Source organism: Hipposideros armiger, unplaced genomic scaffold, assembly GCF_001890085.2.
Source record: "Hipposideros armiger isolate ML-2016 unplaced genomic scaffold, ASM189008v1 scaffold_548, whole genome shotgun sequence".
NCBI classification, from domain to species: domain Eukaryota; kingdom Metazoa; phylum Chordata; class Mammalia; order Chiroptera; family Hipposideridae; genus Hipposideros; species Hipposideros armiger.
Genome location: NW_017731898.1, coordinates 977,150 through 1,002,538, shown reverse-complemented (window position 1 = coordinate 1,002,538; position 25,389 = coordinate 977,150). Strand labels below are relative to the sequence as shown.

General features: G+C 47.7%; 2 protein-coding genes across 6 annotated transcripts in view; one reads left to right on the top strand and one right to left on the bottom strand.

Moving 5' to 3' along the window:
• Positions 1-19,610, top strand: part of BAZ2A (bromodomain adjacent to zinc finger domain 2A) — a 33,977-nt gene extending 14,367 nt beyond the window's left edge. For 3 of the 4 annotated variants that reach the window (XM_019669019.1, XM_019669021.1, XM_019669020.1), the window contains 27 exons: positions 1,331-1,924; positions 3,306-3,491; positions 4,087-4,308; positions 4,765-5,244; positions 5,395-5,455; positions 6,471-6,579; positions 6,744-6,845; positions 7,012-7,222; positions 8,595-8,695; positions 9,035-9,100; positions 9,283-9,516; positions 9,660-9,914; positions 10,293-10,507; positions 10,812-10,886; positions 11,099-11,279; positions 11,781-11,840; positions 12,038-12,182; positions 12,693-13,351; positions 13,514-13,736; positions 13,855-14,010; positions 14,120-14,277; positions 14,474-14,763; positions 14,856-14,988; positions 15,103-15,249; positions 15,650-15,876; positions 15,995-16,138; positions 16,226-19,610. In XM_019669019.1, the coding sequence (XP_019524564.1) occupies positions 1,331-1,924; positions 3,306-3,491; positions 4,087-4,308; positions 4,765-5,244; positions 5,395-5,455; positions 6,471-6,579; positions 6,744-6,845; positions 7,012-7,222; positions 8,595-8,695; positions 9,035-9,100; positions 9,283-9,516; positions 9,660-9,914; positions 10,293-10,507; positions 10,812-10,886; positions 11,099-11,279; positions 11,781-11,840; positions 12,038-12,182; positions 12,693-13,351; positions 13,514-13,736; positions 13,855-14,010; positions 14,120-14,277; positions 14,474-14,763; positions 14,856-14,988; positions 15,103-15,249; positions 15,650-15,876; positions 15,995-16,138; positions 16,226-16,391 (5,600 nt within the window). In that variant the 3' untranslated portion in view covers positions 16,392-19,610. The remainder of the gene's footprint in view (positions 1-1,330; positions 1,925-3,305; positions 3,492-4,086; positions 4,309-4,764; positions 5,245-5,394; positions 5,456-6,470; positions 6,580-6,743; positions 6,846-7,011; positions 7,223-8,594; positions 8,696-9,034; positions 9,101-9,282; positions 9,517-9,659; positions 9,915-10,292; positions 10,508-10,811; positions 10,887-11,098; positions 11,280-11,780; positions 11,841-12,037; positions 12,183-12,692; positions 13,352-13,513; positions 13,737-13,854; positions 14,011-14,119; positions 14,278-14,473; positions 14,764-14,855; positions 14,989-15,102; positions 15,250-15,649; positions 15,877-15,994; positions 16,139-16,225) is intronic. The other variant, XM_019669022.1, reaches the window with a different exon arrangement.
• Positions 19,611-24,577: 4,967 nt separating this feature from the next.
• The window catches only part of RBMS2 (RNA binding motif single stranded interacting protein 2), a 45,335-nt gene continuing 44,523 nt past the window's right edge, over positions 24,578-25,389 (bottom strand). For both annotated transcript variants that reach the window (XM_019669016.1, XM_019669017.1), the window contains 2 exons: positions 25,019-25,104; positions 24,578-24,904 (listed from right to left, as the gene is read on the bottom strand). In XM_019669016.1, the coding sequence (XP_019524561.1) occupies positions 25,024-25,104 (81 nt within the window). In that variant the 3' untranslated portion in view covers positions 24,578-24,904; positions 25,019-25,023. The remainder of the gene's footprint in view (positions 24,905-25,018; positions 25,105-25,389) is intronic.

Sequence of the window (25,389 nt, the reverse complement as noted above, 5' to 3'; positions counted from 1 at the left end):
TGGAAGGGATTAGAAAAACATACTGGCCTTTTCATCTTAGCCTATTCTTCTGTCAGCTCTGTCCCCTGGCTACTGCCAGAGAGTGGTGAGGTGGCTACGGCATCTGATAACCGGGTTGAACCCATGAGAGATAAAGGGCTGGCCCTCTGAGAAGCTGTTTTTAGAAGTTGGAGAAGCCACCCCTAGGACTGGGGGTGGAAGGGTTGGGTGAAGGTTATGATGTGTTTGCCTTTTAGTTTGTGCAATACAAAAGAGGGCAGATGCTTGAAGTGCCTCGTGCCACCTTCTGTCCTTGAGGATGGAAAGTAGGGACAGAGAGAATTAATGCTTACCCATTCCCCAGAAAGAAACATCTATAATTCTGGACAGACATGTTGCTGCCAGGATCAGGTCTTTTCCTGGATTTGGCTTATCAGTTGCCTTGTACCATGGCTCTGCCAGGTATCTCTCTAGTCTTGCCTGGGTTTCAGGTACTTTACGCTTGGAAGCAGAGAGAAGCCCAGATGCTTCTCTCCTTCCTTGCAGCAGAAAAATACTGCCACAGGCTTATACTTCCCACTTGCTATCCTCCACATGGAGGTTACAAATAGATAGAAGCTCCTTTATTTCACTGGAGGACCCCCTCCCCTGCAGCTTCCTTATATCTTGGTTCCTTTAATCTGATCTCCAATCTAGAGGTTGCCATTGGTGTTGAGAACTGAAGTCTGCAGTACTGGTCATGCAGAGATTTTCCCCCTGCTTATTACTCTCCAGTGCCTATGGGGAGGGGCCAAGCCCAGCCTTCTGAGCTGGGATCTTGCTGCTGTGGTGACTGCAAATTCTATTCTTAGCTCAGCACAAAGTGCTGGATCTGCATGTGCCACTGAGGTGGAGGCTGTCCCTTCTGGTGCCACTATGGGGCCAAACAGGCCCTGGGGAAAAGGGGGGCCTGGAGAATTCAGTCATGCCACTCCAAGGGAAGAATTCCTCTAGGGAGTAAAGATGGGGAAGAATGCAAGTCACTGTAGGGAGTCTGCAAACAGCTTCATTTAAACAAAAATAAAAAGCCCTGAGCCTCAGCAGCAGCCAGCTTTGCTGGTCACTCCTGTGTAGACCAGGAGAGCTCCCCAGCCCCCTACTCAGCAGCCATCAGCAGCAGTTGCTAAGCTTACATCCAGGAGCATCTGGGTTGGGTGTTCCCTGGAGACCAAAAAGCTATAAATATAGCAGAGGGGGAATCCCCCTCCCCTTCACCTTCCCTTTTTCTAGTCAGTGCTATTCCTTTGATAGAGTTGGTAGAGTTACTTGCATACATATCTGTAACTGACCCTTTTCCCTCCCTCTCTGCCAGGTTTGAATGGGGATGTGAATGTTAATGGCTTATCTACTGTATCTCACACTACTACTTCAGGGATTTTGAACTCTGTTCCCCACTCCTCCAGCACCTCACACCTCCATCACCCCAACGTGGCCTACGACTGTCTCTGGAACTACTCACAGTACCCATCTGCCAATCCTGGCAGCAACCTCAAGGACCCACCCCTTCTCTCCCAGTTCTCGGGAGGACAATATCCACTCAACGGCATCCTTGGGGGCACACGGCAACCGTCATCCCCAAGTCACAACACTAACCTTCGTGCTGGGAGCCAAGAATTTTGGGCCAACGGTACCCAGAGTCCCATGGGGCTTAACTTCGACTCACAGGAACTGTATGATTCTTTTCCTGACCAGAATTTTGAGGTGATGCCCAATGGACCCCCTAGTTTTTTCACCTCTCCACAGACTTCTCCCATGTTGGGATCCAGCATCCAGACCTTTGCACCCTCCCAGGAGGTAGGCAGTGGTATCCATCCTGATGAAGCGGCAGAAAAGGAGCTGACTTCAGTTGTGGCAGAGAATGGCACCGGCTTGGTAGGCAGCCTGGAGCTTGAAGAAGAACAGCCAGGTATAACTGGGCCTGTGAGCTGGGTTGGGAGAAGGAAAATGGGGCTGTGGGGGCAGTGGCTTTTTGAGGTGAGGAAAACTTGTCTTTCCAGCTCTCTGCAGTGGAGGCTGATTTGCATGTTGGTGATTAGCAGAGCCAAGTGTCTGGTGTTTTTGTGGCAGCAGCACTAGCTCACAAGTGGGAGTATAAATTATTTCAAGCTCATGCAGAGCTGCTGGCCTGGAGAGGGCAGGTGGGCGAGCATGAAACAGCCCCAACAGACACCCTGCATCAAGAAAGCCTTCTTCCAAATTATAGAAAGTAGTTGGGGCATTAGCAGGAGGCATTGAGGCCAATTTGACTTGATGATGGTAGGGCCAGGCTAGCTGCTAACGTGAGCTGAGCCCTAGTAGTGATTGGCACTTGAAGGCGGGAAGGAAGCAGGCAAAGCATACATTGCCATCTACTCGGTTTCCTGTTGTTGTTGTTTTTGTTGTTAGCATTGGTACATGTGACCATCCCCCTCATCTTTTCCCTCAGAATAGACAAATACTTCGTTTGCCACTGATTCCAAGTACAAGGGAGACCACTGTATAAAATCACAGGATGTTTTCTCTCTTTACCACCCGTTCCCACTGGAATGGGGAAATAGCGGAGAACATGATGAGATTCTTGTCTCAGACACCACACTCATTTCTCCTCTTTTTACCTGAAGTAGGACTTCCCTAGTACATCTCTGTTCACTCAGAGCATTTTTTTTTTTTTTTTTGGTGGGGAGCAGTTGTGGTCATTGGTCACACATGCTTTCATGCTATAATGGCATAGTTGACTCTTTTAGGGAGGGCGCAACTCACAGCGGCCCATGCGGGGATCGAACTGGCAACTTGGTGTCACCAGCATCATGCTCTAACTAACTGAGCTAACTGGTCACCCCAGAGCAGGGGTCAGCAACCTGCGGCTCGCAAGCCATATGCGGCTCTTTGGGTACGCTCTGTCTCAAAAGTTTGCCGACCCCTGGAACAACCAATCCTGTCCCTCACAACAATTTAAAAATTGTTCGAGAGCCATAAATATGTTTTTACATAATCACCATTATGTGAATAATATCCTTTAAAAATTTTATAAATGAAACTATGATAGTTTTATTTTCATTTTCAATTTCACTTCAGAGCCTGTGGCTCGCAAGACACAGTTTGCTGACTCCTGGCGGCTCTTCCATCTCAAAAGTTTGTCGACCCCTGCCCCAGAGTATCTTGACATGATCGGTACCCAACATAGAACTGGCACCCATAAATGTTGAGAGAATGAACATCCCTCTAGCAAAGATTGACTGCCTACTATAGCTAAATGAGCCAAGTGAAGGCACTGATTTTGACTTTTGCCCTTTCCGGGTATTTCCTAGAACTGAAGATGTGTGGCTACAATGGCTCCATACCTTCTGTGGAATCATTGCACCAAGAAGTCTCAGTCTTGGTCCCTGACCCCACAGTGAGCTGCTTAGATGATCCTTCACATCTTCCTGATCAACTGGAAGATACTCCAATCCTCAGTGAAGTCTCCTTGGAGCCCTTTAACACCCTGGCATCAGGTAGGCTCCCTTCAGCTTACCCGTGCAGAGGACAGCCAGCTTCTACCACCTGGAAAAGATGGTAAACCAGGGAAAACTATTCAGGAATCTGGGGCATTGAGGCTTGCAGATAATCCTGTGAGACCACAGTCTCATACCACTGGCCTAACAGGGCCAGCTGCACTCTGAGCTGAATTGGTTCATTTCCCAGGTTCTCTCCCAAGGTTCTTTTTGGCCAAGAGCCCTGGGCTTTAATAATTCACTGGATAGGGACTTATTACCACACAGTTGGGTTATTTGGGTTGTCACTGACTAGAAAGAAGACATTTGCCAGTGAACAGTTAACCTTTTACCCCCACTGAAATAAAGGCCTATTTTATGATAGATGCTAAAATTTTGCATTGATCTGTGGGTTGTTATAGGGCCAGTGCTTTTCCCTTCATTTCCACTTCAAGCTTTAATGATCCCTATAGCTTGGTGACTTGACTCTTTCAGGGAGAAGGCTGTAAAATTTCCCTAATATTAGAAAGAACCTTCACATTCTGGGAACTAGAATTGGATATATTCAGACCAGTAGTCGTTAAATCTTGTTTTCTGATTCTTCCACCCCCTGAAGAGCCAGTGAGTGGAGGACTGTATGGTATAGATGACACGGAGCTGATGGGTACAGAGGACAAGCTGCCTCTTGAGGACGACAGCCCTGTGATCTCTGCCCTTGATTGCTCTTCCCTCAATAACGCCACGGCCTTCAGCCTCCTGGCAGATGACAGTCAAACTTCAGCCTCTATCTTTGCCAGCCCCACCTCTCCACCTGTCCTTGGGGAGTCTGTCCTGCAAGGTAAGTGAGGAAGTCCTTGACCTGGGAAAAGATGAGCAAACATGTTCCATAGTTAGGCCCTTAGGGGTGGGAAATCTGTGGAAGCACCTTGCTGGGGGTTGAAGGGGCTATGGGATAGTGTGTGGTGGGACTAAAAAAGGCACGGACTGCTACACTCTGACTTCCCTGTGCCCTAAAGGACTTGTGAGACTTGGGTTTTCAGGAGAAAGGAGGCCAGAGGCCTTACTGGCTCCAGGTAAAAGGTGTTCCTTCACACAATGACAGCAGCAGCAGCTTTGCCCTTTAACCTTCATGAATGGTTGGGGAGGACAGCCAAAGGCTACTTCCCTTTTGCCAACCCTAGGGAAAAGCCCTTGAAGTAGCCCTCTTTAGCTTAGTCCAGGTCTGACTCTGTAGATTCTCTTGTTTTATATGACACCATTTTTCCTTTACCTGTGTTGTCCCTTTGGATTCTAGATAACAGCTTTGACCTGAATAATGGTAGTGATGCAGAACAGGAAGAAATGGAAACTCAGGCTTCAGACTTCCCACCACCTCTAACCCAGCCAGCCCCTGACCAGTCATCCACTATTCAGCTACATCCAGCAACCTCACCAGCAGCCTCGCCTTCAGCCTCCCCAGTAATCTCCCTGGCAGTTTCTCCAGCAGCCTCCCCAGAAGTCTCTCCAGAAGCCTCCCCAGTAGTTTTTCCAGCACCCTCCCCGGAAATCTCCCCAGTCATCTCCCCAGCTTTCCCAAGAGCCTCTCCAACTTCAGCAGCCCTCCCACCGATCTCCTCAGAAGTTTCCTTGACGAACTCCCCAAAAGTGTCCCTTGCAGCTTCCCCTGCAGCTGTCTTCCCAACAGCCTCCCCAGCAAATAAGGATGTCAGCAGCTTCCCTGAAATCTCTGCTGACCTGGAAGAGATCACTGGAGAAGGAGTCACTACTGGTGGTGGTGAGTGTCCAGATTCTGTTTTACCCGCCCTAGCTGGTTCTGTCCCATGTGGTATTTATTTAGCGCCCCTACTCCCTCCCCCCCATTGGCCTGTTGTTTCAGTATTTTGCTTGAACTCTTAACTTGGGTATCCCCTGTTTTTCTCCCAAGGTGATGTCCTGAGGAGACGAATTGCTACCCCAGAAGAAGTTCGTCTTCCCCTCCAACATGGGTAAATGCTCTAGTTGGCTACATGCATTGACCTTGAGAAATTTAATGAATGACTCTAGGAAGAAGGGAAGGGAGCTCCTCTCATATGATGGAAAGGAATGGATTAGACAAGAATGAATTAAAGGACTGTTATCTACAGTGATACTGCCTTCCCTCACTTATTCTTTCCTCATCTTGTGGCCACTTAGTTTTTTGCTCAGGGGGCTGCAGCTATTATCTTTTCCAAACCCAGCTGGTGACCCTAGGGCTCAGATATCCAAATTAGCTGATTTCTCCTATATGCTTAGAGAAGGGGTAGCATTGAAGCGGGAGTGGCTTAGTCCTGATGAATTGGGATTTTTTTTTTTTTTAATACTCTTTGGAGAGGTAAGGGCAGGAATGGTACCTGACCAGAATGAACAAACCAGCTGACACCAAGGGCCTTGAAGAATAAATGCCTTCCTGATTTTCTCCACCCCTGCCTCTCTAAGCTGCTTGTGGTCACCAAGTCTTGAGTTCTGCTTAAAGTTTTCAGAGAAAGATACAGCTTAGTCTTAGAATAACCTGTTCCTTAGAACACAAGAGTTCTTAATAAACCCTGGCCTGCGGAGTCATTTCATGGAGTCAGCAGCGAGTTTATTCTTCTCCTGCCTCCCCACCCTCTGTCATTTCTGCCTTTATTCCCTCAGGTCTTCATCCTCTTCACTGAAAACCCCATAATTGCCCTGAATGGAATCAGTGACGTTGAGAGGGGGTGGTTTCTGGCTGTTGGTATCACTGACTTTGTAAAGGGAGGGGTGGAGGGCTTTCTGGGCTTGTGCAGTTTGGTGTATTGCTTTCTCCTGAAGCCCTGAGGGGTTTGGAGATCAGGCCTCCCTTCTAGCCAAGCTTGTGTCTCATGCTGCATTTCCATCTACGTGCAATTCTAGTGCAACAGAAATGGGGAAGGTCATCTGCTCAGTGGGCTTGGCTCCTGGGTGGCTTGAGAGTGGGTAGGGGTGTGACCTGGCGGCAGGGCCCATGTGCTTCTCTGGCAGGTGGCGGAGAGAGGTGCGCATCAAGAAGGGCAGCCACCGATGGCAGGGGGAGACCTGGTATTATGGCCCCTGTGGGAAGAGAATGAAACAGTTCCCGGAAGTGATCAAGGTAATGGAACTTTCATGGGCTCTTTTAGGGAAGCACAGACTCCTTTCTTGGGCCCAGTGGCAACAGTCTGGCATTGTGTACTCTGGGTTCTTTTCTTGTTCTGTTGCTGGCCAAAAGGCATGGTAGGGCTGTGACTTCATTAATGCCAGTTTGTCTCCTCTTAGTACCTGAGCCGCAACGTGGTACCAAGTGTCCGCCGTGAACACTTCAGCTTCAGTCCCCGTATGCCTGTTGGAGATTTCTTTGAAGAGAGAGACACACCAGAGGTGCAGACCCAACCGTTAAATATGCTTTTGTCCCTGAGAAAGAGTTGATGGATAAACTGCAGCTTCCACTTGTGGGGTTGAGATTCTGGGGCATTGAATGGTTCAGAGGGCCTCGTGGCTTGCATTGACCCCTCCCATTGTAACAGAGTCTTCGTCGTAACCTTAGGGCTTGCAATGGGTACAACTGTCAGCAGAGGAGATCCCATCCAGGATTCAGGCAATTACTGGGAAACGGGGCCGACCTCGAAACACTGAGAAGGCCAAGACCAAGGAAGTTCCCAAGGTGAAACGGGGCCGAGGTCGGCCACCCAAGGTCAAAATCACTGAACTGTTGAATAAGACAGACAACCGCCTCCTAAAGAAACTGGAGGCCCAAGGTACAGTGGTGTTCCTTACTTTGTGATTCTGCTTGCTCTGTGAGGTATCTGAAATGTTAATGAATCACTGATGGCTGGGTTTCCCAAGAGCATGACTGACATTGCCCGGATAGAATGAATCTGAATCACCTTCCCCTCCTTGGAAAACAGCATTAGGGTCGCAAGCTCTTTTGTGGTACTTCTTTAACAACCAGTTCCTTCCTTGAGTTGCTCTTACTGGTGGAGTCTTGGGTGGTCCCCAAGATGTAGTTAGGAGAGGGCTCTCATGTCCTTTCTTACCATCTTTCAGATTTCTTGTCTTAATGGTTTGAGTTGTGCACTCTTACTTTACTCATTGCCACCATCATGGAGGTTCAGAATTCATATCTGAATCCAAAAGATAATTGGCACTGTTTTAGTGGGATAGACAGGTAGGAAATGTCTAATTTTTAAGTAAATGTTGCATTTATCCTGATACATTAATGAAGAATTTGAAAAAATTTGGAATCTTCTGACTCCTTTTCGAAGTTCCAGCTCTGCAGGATTCTGACTGTATGATCTAGAACAAGTTTTTCTATTTTAATAGAAACCTATAGTGGTTCATCTGCAGATAATACCTGTCTAACTTAGAGGGTTGCTTGCTGTACAGGTGTGGTGGTGGTAGTGTTTCCATGCCAGAATAGAATAGGTACTATCATATCAAAAACATCAATTCTAAAACTGTTTTTGCTTGCAGTATTACACTTCAATATTCAGTCTTCCAGAGGGGAAGAAATTCAGATCTTTTTGTGGAGCAAGACATAGGAACTGAGCATAAACAACAGCTATGTCAGTGTTGATCTGATTCCACTGAGATGCTCCTTACCTGAGCCCTTTGTTTTTGGCACATTCTTGGTTAATCAGTGGAGACCACCCTTTTTCCATGGCAGTTTGGTTTTCTATTTCCTTTCTCTGCTCTAAAATCAGTCTGTGGGTTGCTGCTCTTGTCATGTAGCCTGGGAGATAGATAGATTATGAAGCTACTCTACCATCGTGGCCTCTAGGACCCCTTCTACAGCAGTCCAGTCTGTTCCAGGGACTGGTGCTTCTGGGCAGGAGATACCATTTGAGTTCTTTATGCTACCCCCATAGCAGGTGCCTGTCTTACATTTCTCTCCCTCACCCAACGTTTAATTTTGTATACTTAAAAATAAAAACACTTCCAGATTTTCCAGGGAGTTGCTTGGGAAGCTGTTGGGTTGTCGGAAAAGTCATGACGTATTTTTTTCTGTTTTTGCAAAAATGTGTCATGACTTTCCGACAACCCAATAGTTTTGTGACAGGCATGTACTGCTCTGGATGCCAGAGATTGGTCTGCATGCCTCACTCTTCATTTTTCTTTCTGCCCTCACAGAAACACTGAATGAGGAGGAAAAAGCAAAGATGAGTAAAATTAAGAAGAAAATGAAGCAGAAGGTACAACGTGGAGAATGTCAGACTACTATCCAAGGGCAGGTGAGAGAACATCAGAGAGATTGCACAGTGTGTTAACTTTTCCTACAACCTGCTGTCTGTCTTTCCTTTTCCTCCATCTGTGCCACCCTCCATATAGCAGTATACTTTCATTACCTGGAATTAGGGCAGAGAACGGGGGTTGGGGGCGGAGCTTGATTTAGAGAATTGGACTTGTTCAAGAATAATGTGGACCTCTCCAGGGTGAGAGAATTGATCCTTTGTCAAACCCTTGTCCCATCTTTCACCTCTTCTCCCCAGCATCCTTATCTGTTCTGAACCCTAGCCCAAGCAGAGATGCTTTCAGAGTTTGAGGAGAAATGACTTCCTTATGATTTACAGGCCAGAAACAAGCGGAAACAAGAGACCAAGAGCTTAAAGCAGAAGGAAGCTAAGAAGAAATCCAAGGTAGGTGCATGTACACACAAGTATAACTTTGAAGTCACCAAACTGATTTTGCAAGACATGTGTTAGTCGGTCTTTTTTTAGTCACGTTTCTGGGCCCTGAGGTAGGGAGGATGGGTCCCAGGGAAGGGTGGTAACTGGAATCTTTTTGTCACTCTGGGTTCCTCTCTCCCTTGTGTGGTTAGGCAGAGAAGGAGAAGGTAAAGACGAAGCAGGACAAACTGAAGGAAAAAGTCAAGAAGGAGAAGAAGGAGAAGGTAAAAATAAAGGAAAAGGAGGAGGTGGCCAAAGCCAAGCCAGCCTGTAAAGCAGATAAAACACTGGCTACACAGAGGCGCTTGGAGGAGCGGCAGAGGCAGCAGATGATCTTGGAGGAGATGAAGAAGCCCACAGAGGATATGTGTCTGACTGATCACCAGGTAGTGAGGGGAAAACAACGGGTGTTGGGTTCTGGAGGTGCCAGTTGTGAAGATACTCCCATTAAAAAAAGAAGCACCTAGGTATCCAAACTGTTGCCTTCCAATCTGTTTGACAGAACCCCCTACCGCTTGTATCCTTACAGCCTCTGCCTGACTTTTCACGCATCCCTGGTCTGATCCTGCCTAGTGGGGCCTTCTCAGACTGCTTGACCATTGTGGAGTTCCTGCACAGCTTCGGCAAGGTGCTAGGCTTTGACCCTGCCAAAGATGTACCTAGCCTAGGGGTCCTACAGGAGGGACTGCTATGTCAAGGCGACAGCTTGGGCGAGGTGCAGGACCTGCTGGTGCGGCTCCTAAAGGCTGCGCTCTATGACCCTGGCTTGCCCTCCTACTGTCAGGTGAGGTCCTTTCTTAGGCAGGTTGGGAGGGCCTGGGATCCAGTGCTTTGTCTCAGTTTTGCTTTCTCTTTTAAGTTAAACACATGAAAAAGTCCCTGCCTAAAGTGATGGGGACAAGTGAACAGAGATACAGTTTCTGTTGCCCTCATATTTTTTCCTTCTGTTTCTTTTTTTCCTACCCCCCCCCTGCATATTTTGTTCATTTTCCTTTATTTTACTCCTTTTCTTTTGCACCTTTCTTTTGTCTTCGCTCTAGCAACATTTTGTTCTTTTCCTTTTTTATCGCCTTAGTTCTCCTGTATTTCCCAGTTCCAGATTCACACAGCTTGAGTTGTTCCTCTTTCTCTCTTAACTTCCATTGTGCTCTCCTCCAAACAGTCCTTAAAGATCTTGGGGGAAAAGGTGTCGGAGATTCCGCTGACAAGAGACAACGTATCTGAGATCCTGCGCTGCTTCCTTATGGCATATGGAGTGGAACCAGTCCTCTGTGACAGCCTGCGCACCCAGCCTTTTCAGGCCCAGCCACCCCACCAGAAAGCTGCTGTCCTGGCCTTCCTTGTACATGAGCTCAATGGCTCCACCCTCATCATCAAGTGAGGGGCAGGGGTGGGGATGGTTATTGTATGCCTTGGTCAGAATGGGATGGGGAGGGGTTTAGCCATCCAGAGTCCTGGGTGATATGTGTCCATTGCCATGCTCTGGAGATGCCCGAGTGATTTGGGACTGAATCTTAGTGCCTTCCCTGGTAGAACCTAAGCCTTCCTCCGCCATTCATTCAATCTAGGCTCTAGGCTGAAACTTCCTGTTCAGCTGTAGCCCCTTTACCCTTGAGCCTCCTTTCTTTGTTGTGTATGCTGCCACTTCTACCTGAAAATCCCATTCCCTATTCCCCTGCAGTGAGATTGACAAGACTCTGGAGAGTATGTCCAGCTACAGGAAAAACAAGTGGATTGTTGAAGGCCGGCTCCGGAGGTAGGGATAGGACAGAGGGTAGCACCCAGAAAGAGGAGAGAAGGGGGAAAGGGTGAAGCATAGCCAGGATTTGCCTGGAACTGATGCTCTTGGTCCCTCCTTTGGGTTTGGGACCTTACCCCAGGGCTCAGGATGGCTTAGGTTCCAAGTGTTCCCATTTGTGGCAGTATCACTTTCCTCACCAGTTTCCCTTAATCTCTGTGTATTTCAAGACTGAAAACAGCTCTGGCCAAACGAACTGGGCGTCCTGAGGTTGAGATGCAGGGGCCAGAGGAAAGCCTGGGGCGGAGGCGCAGCTCTCGGATCATGGAGGAGACTAGTGGCATGGAAGAGGAGGAAGAGGAGGAGAATTCAGCAGCCGTCCATGGCCGTAGGGGTCGAAGAGATGGAGAGGTACTAGCCCCAGACCAAGGAAAATTGGAGTTGGAAATGGATTATAGTTGACTCTTGAACACAGGTTTGAACTGAGGAAATCCACTTATATATGCAGATAGTTTTCAATAAATATTCAGTTGGCTCTTCATATCCATGAGTTTCGTATCTCTGGATTTAACTAACTGTGGATCAAAAACAGTACATATTTTCAATCTATGGTTAGGAGTCCGCAGATTTGGAGGGCTGACTATGCATTGTTCTGCACCATTTTATATAAGGGACTTGAGCATCCATGGATTTTGATACCACAGGGGGTCCTAGAACTAATCCTCTGCAGATATCAAGGGACAGCTGTAGTTTAGAGGGAGTCAAAAGTTATACATGGATTTTTGACTACGCAGGAGTGGGGCAGGGGAGGGAGGGTGTCAGCGCCTCTAACCCTCTCAAGGGTCAACTGCATTTCTCTTTCTTGAATCTGGTAATTCATTTTCTCTTGGTATCTACTTGTTTCTTCTCCAGGTTGATGCCACAACATCTAGCATCCCAGAGCTAGAGCGCCAGATAGAAAAACTCAGCAAGGTATTGTGCTTCTAACTCCCAGGAGCTGGAGATCTGGGCTGGGTGAGAACTGATCACCTTATGAGTTGGGCCCAGATGGTATCAATTTTATAGGGAAGCTGAGAGCCATTGCCCTTCTCCCATATACTGGGTGAAGTCACCACTGTCACTCTGGAAATGTGTTTTTTATTCATCTTCCTTTTCCACTGCCTACCCAGCGTCAGCTCTTCTTTCGCAAAAAGCTGCTTCACTCATCCCAGATGCTTCGGGCAGTCTCCTTGGGTCAGGACCGCTACAGACGCCGCTACTGGGTGTTGCCCTATTTGGCTGGTATCTTTGTGGAAGGAACAGAGGGGAGCCTAGGTACGTGTGTTGCGGAGCCTGGATTGAGAGCTATCGAACAAAAGTTAAAACAATTCCTTTTCCTCTGCCTAGTCAGCCTAGGCTTCTTTCATTTTACGAGAAGCAGTATAGCATAGTGGTTAAGAGTACAGACTCTGGAGTAAGACTGTTTACCTGCCTGCTCTGCCATTTTCCGGCTGTATACTTCGGTTTCTTCATTTGTAAAATGGAACTAATAATAGTATGTATATACTTCATAGGGCTCTTGAGAGGATTAAAATGAGTTAACGTCTTTAGAACAGTGTTTAAATGTAGTGGTTCTCAGTAAATGCTAGCTTACAATTCTGCTGCTGGGAGAACAGTGTTTCTTTCCCAGACACTGTTCATTGGCATATAAGCTGTTCCAGTGGAATCGCAAAGAGGGGGATTGAGTCCAAGAGAAAAAGAAAGTGTATATCCTGCGTTTATACACCCTCTTTTGTTCCTCTTATGTATCAGTGTATGTCTTAAGCTCTTTACTTCTCTTTACAGTTCCTGAGGATATGATAAAGCAGGAAACTGACTCCTTAAAAGTGGCAGCCCATCCAACACCCAGCCCAGCCCCCTTTTCTCTGAAGAGGGAGTTAGCCGGCTCCAGCACCTCTGCCAGTACTCCTGCCCGGTCCCGAGGCCGACCTCGGAAAACTAAGCCTGGGTCGATGCAACCTAAGCACCTTAAATCTCCTGTCAGCAGCCAGGGTTCAGACCAACCCCAAACCCAGCTTCAGCCCGAGACACAGCCCCATCCTCAGCTTCAGGCTAATTCTCCGCCGCAGCCCCAGCTTCAGTCCCATCCTCAGTCCCATAATGGGTTCCTGGAGCCAGAAGGCTCCCTTTTGTCTCTGGGTCAGAGCCAGCATGACCTCAGCCAGTCAGCCTTCCTGTCTTGGCTGAGCCAGACTCAGAGCCACGGCTCCCTGCTGAGCAGCTCAGTCCTCACACCTGATAGCAGCCCTGGAAAACTGGACCCAACCCCATCACAGCCCCCGGAGGAACCAGAGCCTGAAGAGGCAGAATCCAACCCTAATTCTCAAGCCCCCTGGTTTAACTTCTCAGCCCAGATGCCCTGCAATGCTGCCCCTACACCACCCCCTGCAGTTTCTGAGGACCAGCCCACTCCCTCCCCTCAGCTACTTGTTTCCGCCAAGCCAGTAAGTAGCCAGAATTAGTGGTATGCACTTGACTTCATCTTGCCGCGGGCTCCATTGCCTGGCTGTGGGCTGTTGCTAAAATTAGGGGAAGGGTTGGGGAGCCACTAGGGTCCTCTAAACATGAAAACACTCTCATCCCCTTATGTTTCATCTCACGTGCAGGTGAATAGACCCAATGCTGCCAACCCCTGTTCTCCAGTGCAGCTCTCGTCTACCCCCTTGCCTGGGGTGGTCCCTAAGAGGCGAGCAGGAGACCCTGGTGAAACACCACAGAGTCCCACAGGGCTGGGACAGCCAAAACGGAGAGGGAGACCCCCTAGTAAATTCTTCAAACAGATGGAGCAGCGTTACCTAACCCAGCTGACAGCCAAGCCTGTCCCCTCTGGTGAGTGACCTTGGGGTGGAATTGGGGTAAGAGTACAGGTAGGAGTGGCATCAGATGTGGGCCATGGGATTTATAGCTGGTTCCCACCCCACCCCACATTGTTAAACTCTGTTCACAGACATGTGCTCGGGCTGGTGGTGGATCCGAGATCCTGAGACATTAGATGCCACACTCAAAGCCCTGCACCCCCGAGGCATCCGAGAGAAGGCGCTTCACAAACACCTAAATAAGCACAGGGACTTCTTACAGGAAGTCTGCCTACGGCCCTCAACTGGTAAGACAGATACTTGGACCTAGCCCAAGCTGAGGAGTCCCCGGGAAATACTGAGCTGCTACTGTGGACAATGGCCTGATGGGCCATGCCTTCTGCCTTGTCTTCTCAGACCCCATCTTTGAGCCCAGTCAGCTACAGCTACCTGCTTTTCAAGAAGGAATTACGAGCTGGTCTCCCAAAGAGAAAACATATGAGACAGATCTTTCTGTGCTTCAGTGGGTAGAGGAGCTGGAACAGCGGGTTATCCTGTCTGATCTGCAGATCCGGGTACACTGGGGCTGGCACCGGGTAGGGGGTTGTTGAAGGGAGGGTGTTAATCTCTTTTATCCTGTTAAGAGAAACCTTGGATCCTAGATCCCTCCTTCATAAATGACCTCCCATGACCTTGGTGGGTCACCTTTTTTTCTGTGCTTAATTTTCCTCCTTTACTATGAGGAGTTTTATTCCTCTCTCTCACCTCCAGGGCTGGACATGTTCTAGCCCAGACTCTATTCGTGAAGATTTGGCCTACTGTGAGCATCTACCCGACTCCCAGGAGGATATCACCTGGAGAGGTCGAGGCAGGGAAGGACTGGCCCCCCAGCGTAAAACTACCAACCCTCTTGACCTGGCTGTGATGCGACTGGCCGCCCTGGAGCAGAATGTGGAGCGGAGGTACCTCCAGGAGCCCCTCTGGCCAGCCCATGAGGTTGTACTGGAGAAGGCTCTGCTCAGCATGCCCAACAGTGCCCCCCAGTGCACCACTACGGAGATGTGAGTGATCCCTCATTCTTGGCCTTGGGGAAAAAGGGATAAGTTTAATGGATCCTATTCCTCATCCAAAGATCACCACTCTCTCCCTCCAGATCATATGAGATCACCCCTCGCATTCGGGCCTGGCGCCAGACGCTTGAGCGGTGCCGGAGTGCAGCCCAGGTGTGCTTGTGCCTGAGCCAGCTGGAGAGGTCCATTGCCTGGGAGAAGTCTGTCAACAAAGTGGTAAGGAAGAGGCTGGGAGAGCCTGGGGAGGCTGTGGAGCCAGCCAGCCGGGGTGGGTAGGGTCGCTGGCAGACAGGCTTGCGGGCTTACTCTGCCTCCACAACCTTGGTCCAGACCTGTCTAGTCTGCCGGAAGGGTGACAACGATGAGTTTCTTCTGCTTTGTGATGGGTGTGACCGTGGCTGCCACATATACTGCCATCGGCCCAAGATGGAGGCTGTTCCAGAAGGAGATTGGTTCTGTGCTGTCTGTTTGGCCCAGGTAAGACTTCTGCTCTCATTCCCACTCCTAAGCAGAAGTCAGAAATTTTCATTTTCTTTCTCATCCCATTTACCACCAATCCTACAAATACCACTTCTTACTGTGCCTTCAGTCTCTCCTTGGAAAGAGCTCTGGACTAGGTGCTAGGAGACCTGGGTTCCTGAGTTGTGGTTCTTTGGACAAGTCACTTAAATTCTATAGCCTCACTTGCTTTCCTTTATAAAATGGGAGTGAGTATACTTTCCCTTTATCTGTCTTACTGGGTTTTGTGAATAAATTTTCATGCTGGCTTATGCAAGGAAGCCTTCTCAATCACACTTAGACGTGTAGGGATTGTAATGAACTGAGGGCAAGCAGAGTACATCTTCAGGTGTTGCTGATCTCACCTTTTCCCTATCAGCAGGTAGAGGGAGAATTCACTCAGAAGCCTGGTTTCCCCAAACGAGGCCAGAAGCGGAAAAATAGTTATGTGCTGAACTTCCCAGAGGGTGATGGCCGCCGACGCCGGGTACTGTCGAGGGTTCGAGAAAGCCCAGCAGTGCCACGGTACTCCGAAGGAGGGCTGTCCCCATCAAAGCGGCGACGATTCTCCATGCGGAACCACCACAGTGACCTCACATTTTGCGAGTGAGTTGAGTGAATTCTGGGGACAGCTGGCTCTACCTTTACCAGAGCAAAGGGCCCTGGTTAGGGGTAAGTGTATTTGCTTCATGAGATGCAGCCATCACTGTCCCTTTAATGGTAGGATTATCTTAATGGAGATGGAATCCCATGATGCAGCCTGGCCTTTTCTGGAGCCTGTAAACCCACGTTTGGTGAGTGGGTACCGACGCATCATCAAAAACCCTATGGATTTTTCCACCATGCGGGAGCGGCTGCTCCGGGGAGGGTAAGTGGATGTCAGCAGCTCTCCTGGCTCTTCTGTTACTACTCTACCGCCTGCCCTGCTCACAGCTCTGCTTCCACCCCTGCCCAGGTACACCAGCTCAGAGGAGTTTGCGGCTGATGCGCTCCTGGTCTTTGACAACTGCCAGACCTTCAACGAGGATGACTCTGAAGTGGGCAAGGCTGGGCACATCATGCGCCGCTTCTTCGAGAGCCGCTGGGAGGAGTTTTATCAGGGAAAACAGGCCAATCTGTGAGGCAAGGGAGGTGGAGAGTCACCTGTGGCGTCTCCACCCACCGTCCAAACAAAAACCCCTGCCATTCTCACCTGCTGATGCTGCCCTGGGTCCAGACTCAAGTCAGAGACATAACCCTGATTTTTGACCCTGCCCTTGGCAGCACCCTAAGTCCTCTTACCCCCACACCCCTTTCTCCCTTTCCTCCTCTTGCTCCTCAAATAAGAGGGGCAGAGATGAGGTCCTTCTGGACTGAAAGCCAAAAAAGAAAGAAAAAAATTATTTTCCTTTCTGTTTTATTTCCTAATTAAAAATGAGCAGGAGGAAAGAAGTCCCTACTTCCTCCCCCAGCTTCTTCCCTGTACGTGCCCCAGCACTCTGGGGCTATTTAACAATAGCAATAGTTCTAGTGAATGTGTGAAACCGAGAAACACTCTGTACTGTGCGTGGACCCGCAGTGACGGCCAGTAAAGTGGACTTAACTCCCAAGTGTGTCGAGCCGGACACCGGGCCCTGAACATGCTGCTTCCATGTTCAGTCCCTCCCCTGCTTCTCTTTCTCTCAATTTTTCATCCTCCCTCCCTTCCCCCTTTCAGATTTTCTGTCATCCAATAATGTAAAACTATCGTGTACGGGTTCCTTCATCCTTTTCTTTTCCCCAAAATCTTTTATCCCTTCAAAGGAAAAAAAAAAGTTCAGAGGTCCCTGTTTTTCTATCTTCATCTGCCAATAGCTGTCCCCTCTATAATGTTGGAAGCTCCTCACATGCTGAGTTTCTAGCCTTTTCTGAAACTCAGTAGCTGGGGATAGGACAGGGAGGCACCCTGGACCCTGGGCCTTCCAGCCTCCTTCCCCCACCTCTTTCCCAAACCTCCCTCTTGGGAACTCCTCAGGGACAACTACTGCTGAGTTTGGGCAAACCCCAAGATGGAGGCCGGGTAGCAATCGACTGGCCTGAGAGAGAGAGAGAGAGTGTGCGTGCGAGCGAGGTGTGTGTGTGTGTGTGTGTGTGTGTGTGTGTGTGTGAGAGAGAGAGAGAGAGAGGATGCTGTGATTGATCGTGCCCCTGTGTTTGATGGCATCCATTCAGTTTCCCCAAGTATCTTTTTATTCTCACCTTTCCTATTGTTTTAAACCATCACTTTTTTTGTCTTTGGGAAACCACAAGAACAGTTTTTTTGGGTACAAGGCTGTGTCTCTCCTCTCTCTCTCCCAGTCATTTCTGTTCCAGCCTCTTTAAACTGTGCAATCTTTCAGCAGGAACTCCTCCTCCTTTCAGTAGCTTTGAGTCTTAAGCTTTTGCAGAGAGAGGGATAGAACTGGATCTTTTCCTAATCCCATGAGCTTCTGTGGGTTTAGTTGTGCTTTCCTTCCCTTTTCTACTTCATACCCTGGGACCCCTTCCCTAGCAGCAGAGACCCTGGAACACAAGAGAGTAGGGAGGAGGGGTTCTGGGTCCACCACTGCCCTCCATGTGACTGTCCCCAAGTTAAGCCCCAACATGTGAGAGGAAAGCTGCTAACTCCCAGCTATAGCCATGGGCCCCTGGCCCCCTGCTTTCCTGCTCAGCAGAGCCCCTCCCATCAGAGATTACGGGTACTTGCACTGGGGAGGTGGCTGCTGGCTGGCCCAAGCAGAGAGCTAAGGCACCCAAGAGATGTTCCACTGGTGGGGGAGGGGTGCCAGGTGAGGTAGAGCATTCCTTGAACTTCTTGGCAGCACTGAATAGCCACTGAAGGGGGCAGTGTAGGTCCTGGGGCAGCCCCTTTCTTATTTCTTTATGCCCCTTTTGCCCCATAGCCTATTTCTAAAGTCGCCTTTTCTGTCAGATAAACCTCAAAACTTAATTTTATTTGAGATTTTTTTTTTTTGCTTTTAAATAAGAGGTGGATTGAAGAATATTTGAATTGACTTTATATTATGCATAAATATTTATATTTTATCTAAATAACTGCGCTGTAACAAACTTTGTGTTAGACATTTGGAACTGTTAGAATTGGGGGCTATTCTTTTACCCCATGGCAGTTTTCCCCGGTATAAAATGTATTAGATTAATTTTATTGGAGGCGAGGTGGACGGGGGAGTGAAATCTCAATTATTCCTACTTTGTGTTCCTCTCCCAGCTCCATCTCTTTCCCTAGGGACCAGGCACTCTTAAGGTGGGGTGGAGCCCTAGCCTCAGTTGGAAGAAGTGGGGGCTGTAGGGGGTGGGGTAGGATGATCAAAGGGGCCATTTCTCACTTTTCTTTCCTCATCTTCACTGCCCCTTGAGCTAGGTGGATTTTCTCTTCTTGACAAATAAGAGTATTTGGTAGGGAAGGCAGGTTAAAAAATTAAAAAAAAACATCCCCTGCCCCTTTGTTTCCCCTCCCCCATCAGTCTGGTAACAGGAAGAAACCACCACACCATCAACACCAACAAGTTTTCATGTTCCTTTTACAACAAAAGGGACTTGACTTTTTATATAACCAAATGTGGTGTTTTAGTGACTTTTTGATAATGTACAGTTTTTTGTGAATTTAAATTTATTTCTTTCTATATTTTTAGGACCAATCTCATTTTTAATAAGGTTAAAAAAAGGAAAAAAAAGTCTAGAGAAAAAAACTCCTGTTTTTGCCATGTGATGTTCCACAAGTGCAGCTGTAGAAAAGTGCTTGTCAGTTGAATAAAAACCACATTTGATAGAGATTTAATAGACTCTGTGTATTTATCTTCCCTTCAACATAGGGTCTCACACTTGCCTAAGGGGAAGACTGGGTGTTAGGGTGAGTATGAGTGGTTTGGTATAGGAGATAGCAGGCAGGTAGCAGGCAGGAGAGGAATATTCCCTTAATCTTCCAAAGGTGATCCCTAAACCTCCAAGCTTGGCTTTTCTTGGGCAAGAGGCCTCAAGAGCAGAATTTCTCATGCAGTTGGTCTTGGTAACCCTGGCCGAGGTGCTGGAGCAACATGGGATTCGGTGCGCCCGGTTCCTGCCTTGTGAGACATGGCTTTGGCTTCTTAAGCTGCTACCTGTTTTCCTGTAGTAGCAAATATGCGCCCCTCCGCAACTTCCAAGCTTCCACCCATGGATAAGACACCAAGAGATAAATGTTTGTGTTTTATTTCAAAACCAAAGTTGAAATAAGACAAAATGAAGCTCTACCAAATTGTAGGGCAGCAACATGAGAATACCAACAGGTCAGAAAAGGAATAAGCTTAGAAGGATGGTATTGGCATAGACATGGGAAGAGTATAAAACTAGAAGCTTCTGGATAAAGAAAAAAATGTACAAAATGTGTTTGAGTATAAATTAAAATTTTTTCCTGTCAAAGATAAGTGCATGTAAGACCATTCGCAACCCAAAAGTACGTGTTGGGGGATAGGAACACTCAGGCTGGGAAATCTTATCAGCTTCCAGGTTGAAAGTTTTGTTTTGGTGAACCCTCTAAACTAACTGGAATAAAATGGTGAAGGGAAATCTGCTTTTCCAGCCCCATAAAAATCACAAACGCCCTCTTTGGTGCTTGCTTACCTTTTCATCTATAGGGTAGCCGCTGGCCAACTCATCCTCTTAAGTTCTGAGCTCTGCTCTATTGTTGGTGTCCCTGAGGGTGGCTCCCAAGCATTAGTTAATGTTCTAGGCCGTCATTACACGGCCTGTCCCCCTGGTCTACCACAGCAAGACCTAACTGAAGAGTTCACACTATTCTAGGATGGTTTATGAGCTAAAAATCCCAAAGAAGACAGTCCAGGAACAGAAATAACCAAAAGAGTTTTTGTACTTGATGATGAACCTTTTGGCCCCCAGCTTCCCGTCCTCATGAAGGGGAGGACAGATTAAAGGGAAGATGTAAACCAGGTGCTCATGCCCTTGAACTCTGAAATTGTGAGGTAGATCTGTAACAAGGACAAGGAAGTTCTGGGATATGCTTGGAGAACGTTTATTCAAAACAAGCTATGCCAGGGAGAAAGCAGTGGCAACAGGTGAGAGGGCACCTGGCTTTCTCGTCACTACAGCCATGTGGGGACCACCCCTAGGGAAGTGCAGCAAATTTCAACAAAGATCAGAAGGGTGATAGATGATAGAGCTCACAGGCCTCTTCCTCCTCCTAGGAAAGGAAGGTGTGAAAGCCGAGTAAATAGGAGGGATCTGCTAAGGCTTGGCAGGACCTAAAATGCCAGATAAGCACAGAAATGGAGTAGTTGGTTTAAGAGGGAATCGGGAAGGATCAATGTGACAAGGCACTGGATTTAAGACTTAGCCCTTACTGATGTGGAGTAGAGTGTGGGAATGGAGTCAATGGAATTGTATAGATATGTATGATATTGGAGGTGGAGGGGCAATGGATGGGGAGTGGGGGGTTGTCACTTTGTGAGGGGTGAAAAGGATAACTATTGCATTGTTTTGTACACCTGAAACTAATAATAAAAAATAAAAATAAAAGACCTAGGCCTTACAGACTGGCTGCATAACACCCACCCTCTTCACTGAAGTTAGGCTAGCAGATAGCAGAGCCTGGGGACAAGTTTAGACCCCATCTAAGTTTTTTTGTCCCTTGGTTAAGGTCCAAGTAGCCCTTCATGAGTGCAGTGCTGCTGCTCTTCCAGGAGGTGGAGCATGTGCGCCAGGGCAACAGGATCCCTGTAACAGTTCATTCCAATACCTCTGTGCTGCCAAGTACCAAACCCACATGTAGGCCCCCCAAGGGCTGACACTGAAGCAGCCGCGAGGGAGCATTGCAGGCACCAAGGGGTGAATGAGCTTGCAGATCAGTAAGTTAGGAAAGGAAGAGGAGTGAAACACAGGGATGGTCGGTAGAGCAGCAGCAGGTCGTTTTCACCCTCAGTGAAAAGTGTCTCCCCCCCACCACCACCCCTATCTATTACTGACAAGGGCTATTCCCGCTTCAGAGCCACCAGGCCAAGTCTGGACAGCTCTTCAAATTCTTTGGTTAAAAAACAACATCTCTCCCCACCACCATTCCCACATCTTCCATAACCTCTACCCACACGCTCCAAGAAGTGTAATCAGCCTGGGGTTTGTATCGTCTCAGTGTGAGAGGAACAGTCATAACACTGGCATGAGATGGGACAGGCAGGCTCTGAGCCTATTAAAGGACTATATCCTTTGAGGGAGGGGCTCAGGTATGTTCTACCTGACTGAGAACAGAAAAACACTAAGTACTAAAATATTTGGTTGTCGGAAAAGTCATGACGTATATTTTTTCTATGTTTTTCGTTGCAAAAATGCGTCATGACTTTTCCGACAACCCAGTACTTTAAGAATGTTATGAACATATGTAATGAATGGGAATGAGATGTGAAGTACAGAGAAAGTTATGATCTGGGCTCTGCAAAGACAATGCAGAAAACACTAGGCGTAAGTGTTTACAGAGCCAGGCCCTAGACTGTGAGCTTGTAGGCTCCCCTACAATTCCCAGTCACCACTGCCACCACTAGGCTCTTTCATGTGAGAAAAAGTATCCCTCATTCCTTCTCTCTCCTTTATCCAGTCACTCACCCATGTTTGAAATAACTTAGAAATGAACTAAGAACTAAGGAAAAAAATAGCATGTGTAGCCAAAAACACCAAAAAGAAATTCCACAGCGCCATTAACCACTACAAAGATAACTTCGGGCTCGCCATCACTTCCTGTGCCCAACCAAACCTGCCCAAACCAGAAACACTCATTAATAGAATTCATTAAGTAGATTCACATGAATGGAGAAACAGATGTTCATTAGGCTGGCTGTCTGGAGAGGAAGAAGATACTGGGGAAAAAAGCTGTAGTATCAGTTGTCCATAGAGCCTGGGCCCAGTTTTCCCTCCCTTCTCTCCCATCCCAGAAATGAGTCCCAAAGCTCCCTTCCCTTGGACTGCCCTTTTGTACATCCTGGGGGTGAGTGAGTGGGGGAAGTAGGGGCAATGGGTAGGATATAAAATATAAAGGGCAAAATTCCCACTATTACTTTTCTCATGGGTGCTTCCAACCTCAGGAAGGGCTCATCTAACATAATAGCCCCAAGCCCAATAACCTTCTAGAAGGGTTTGGCTGGGCAGGTAGCTCATTTAAGTCTCCATCCCTTAGTCAAGGAAAGTACACTGTAGATTTGTCAGTGGCCTTGAAGAAACAAAAAAAAAATCTAGAATCCTGTTCATTTGATAGTAGCTTGGGGGAGCCTTACTGTGTGAGGTTTAGTGCAGTGGGGACCTTTCATGCATGGAAACTGTTGATGTCATTTCTGTCCTCCCGTGCCTCCTTGAACTCCTGATCCCCTCTACTTTCGCTCTATTTTAAAAAACGCTTAAATGTTTTGTTTTAAATTCTGAAATTACTTTTTGTGTGTTCCCTTCATGTGAATCTACTTAATGAATTCTATTAATGAGTGTTTCTGGTTTGGGCAGGTTTGGTTGGGCACAGGAAGTGATGGCGAGCCCGAAGTTATCTTTGTAGTGGTTAATGGCGCTGTGGAATTTCTTTTTGGTGTTTTTGGCTACACATGCTATTTTTTTCCTTAGTTCTTAGTTCATTTCTAAGTTATTTCAAACAGGACATCATAAATAATTTTCCTTCTTGTGGAAAGACAGAAAGCTAGGATAGAAAAGGTCAGGAGTCCTTTAAAAAAGTCTGTTGTTGGCTCTTCGACTCCATCTCCTTCTGCAAGACCTCACTCTACACACATGGAGACAGAAGAGAAAGCCTTTTCACACCTAGGAAGTAAACTCCTGCACTTGTCTTCTCCCAGTCAGTCCCTTACAATAAAAGGTGAATTCTGCTCCCTTTCACTTCAAGGTCAGGTGCCTGGTTTCCTGGGAAAAGGAGCCCAAACACACCAAGACAGGACAGGTTGCTCTGGACGGTTACAGAAAGCTTTGTCCTTTCCCACCCTGCACAGCACACACACAAAATGGCCCCTACCTTGATCTGTGTGCACGTGGCATGTACACAACAGCACAAGCCTTTTAAGGGTATGTGGAGGTGTCAAAGGTCAACGCCTAGGAAACTTTGAGGACCCCAGTTCTGTCACTTTCAACTAGTTGTATGAGTATCAAGAGGCACCGTGTGTCCAGGGCTGGAGTGGGAAGTTCCCAAATCTTCTGGTACAGGAAGCAGGGACAACATTGTCTCCAACAGGTTTCTCAGCCTTGGCACTACTGACACTATAGCTAGATAATTGTTGGGAGTGTTGGGGCTCTCCTGTGCACTGAAGGATGTTTAGCAGCATCCCTGGTCTCTAGCCACTAGATGCTAGCAGCACACAGCCTCCATCCTCAGGCATGACAATCAAAAATGTCTCCAGAGATTGCCAAATGGCCTCCGGGGGACAAAACCACCTCCTTGAGAACCACTGGCCTAGAGGTGATGCAACTTATCTTCCACAGTGGGGAAGGAGCCTGAGTGGATTCAGCAAGGCCACAACTGCAAAGCTCTGAGCACAGTGATGGAACAATGGGGAAGAAAGGGGTCCTGAGACCAGAACAGAAAAGAAGATCCTCCAGGAAGCAGGAAAGCAGGTATTCCTGAAAAGCTGTAGCTGGAGAAGACACTTCCTCAGAGGGTGTTGGCCTCAGCAGTGAGAAGAATTACTCAAAAGTCAGTAAGTCCACCCTTCTGGAACTCGCCAGAGAAGACCAAGTCTTCATCCAAATTTGGCTCAACAATGACTTCCAAGGGCTGTGGGATCTCTTTCCAAGGGTCTCTTTCATGAGCCTAGGTCACATCTCTGCTTCCTGAAGGCAAACTCTAGGTTTTTCTCCCAGGATGTGGCAGGACAGAGGGAAGAAACGCCAGTTCCACTGCCTGCTTAGTGTATTACCTTGTTCCTTGCCAAGCCCCCCAAAACTCCATATGAAATTTCATTCCAAAGAAAAATTCACAAAATTAAAAACTGTAAAAAGCTCTGCTGAATGGAAGAGAAAAAGAACAATCTGGATGAGAGGAAGAAGTCATAAAATGTGTGAAGAAGAGACAGGATGTGTGAGCTAAGCTTTATAAAACAAAATTTTAAAAGTCTGGACATTGTCTTACACATACCAAAACGTCTGTAATTAAATTCAGTAAGAAGGGCCCACAGTAGGACCCCTTCAGTGTTCTAGCACACTTTTCTTTTTCTTTTTTTTAAAGAGAAGAAATAATAAAAAAATGTAAAAGCCTCCCCAAATAAGTCCAACACATCAAAAAGTGTTTTTCATAAAGATGAGAAGACGCTCCAGGCACCATGTCTCCTTGGGGTAGGGAAAGAGTATATTGCAGTTAAAAACAACATAAAACTTTCTTTGCAAAAGAAAGAAAAAATTTTTTTGATCACCTTGAATGTAGCATACACAAAAAGTGACAGTTCCCCCAGCCTCCATCAGGAATGGAGGAGTAGAAGAGGGCAGGAGTGCAGAGATTTCTTGTTCAGGCCCAGGCCTGTGAAAAACGATGGCCAGGTGTTAGTTCTTAGCAGGGCCCCCAGATGGTCTGTATTCCTGGTTAGCCCTCTGGAGTCTGGGAGCATCAGCATTTCCAATAGTTCATTTGTATTCAACAAAGATGGGGAGGGAAGTCCTAAAGGAGGAATAAGCCAGAGAGGGTAGGGAGGGGGGGTGGAATGACAAGCATGAGACCCTGTCTGATTTGACGCTGCTCAACACACCCTGCCCCTCAGCCTGTGGTTCTTACCACTGTTACTTGTTGAACTGGAAAGAATAGACCCCATGGTCTGAAGGAGCATCCACCGTCACTTGATTTTGCTGGCCGCTGCTCTCCTGTACCACAGCCAAGGCAGGAGAGTCACCCTGTGCATCTTGACCTCACCTCCCACTAAAGCAGCCTAGCTACAACCCGCCCAGAGTTGAGTGCACTCCCCAACCTCCCCACTGCCATGCACCTGTGTGAGTAGGCACACACACAGCGTCACTCCCCCAACATGGACAGCAGCCTGTCCTCTGCCCAAGACACACTAGTCAGTACCGGTCAGCATCCTGGCATTAACCGCTATCTGGTGAAATGTCAGGAAGGGCCTCATTCAAGGATACAAACTAAGTCTTTTC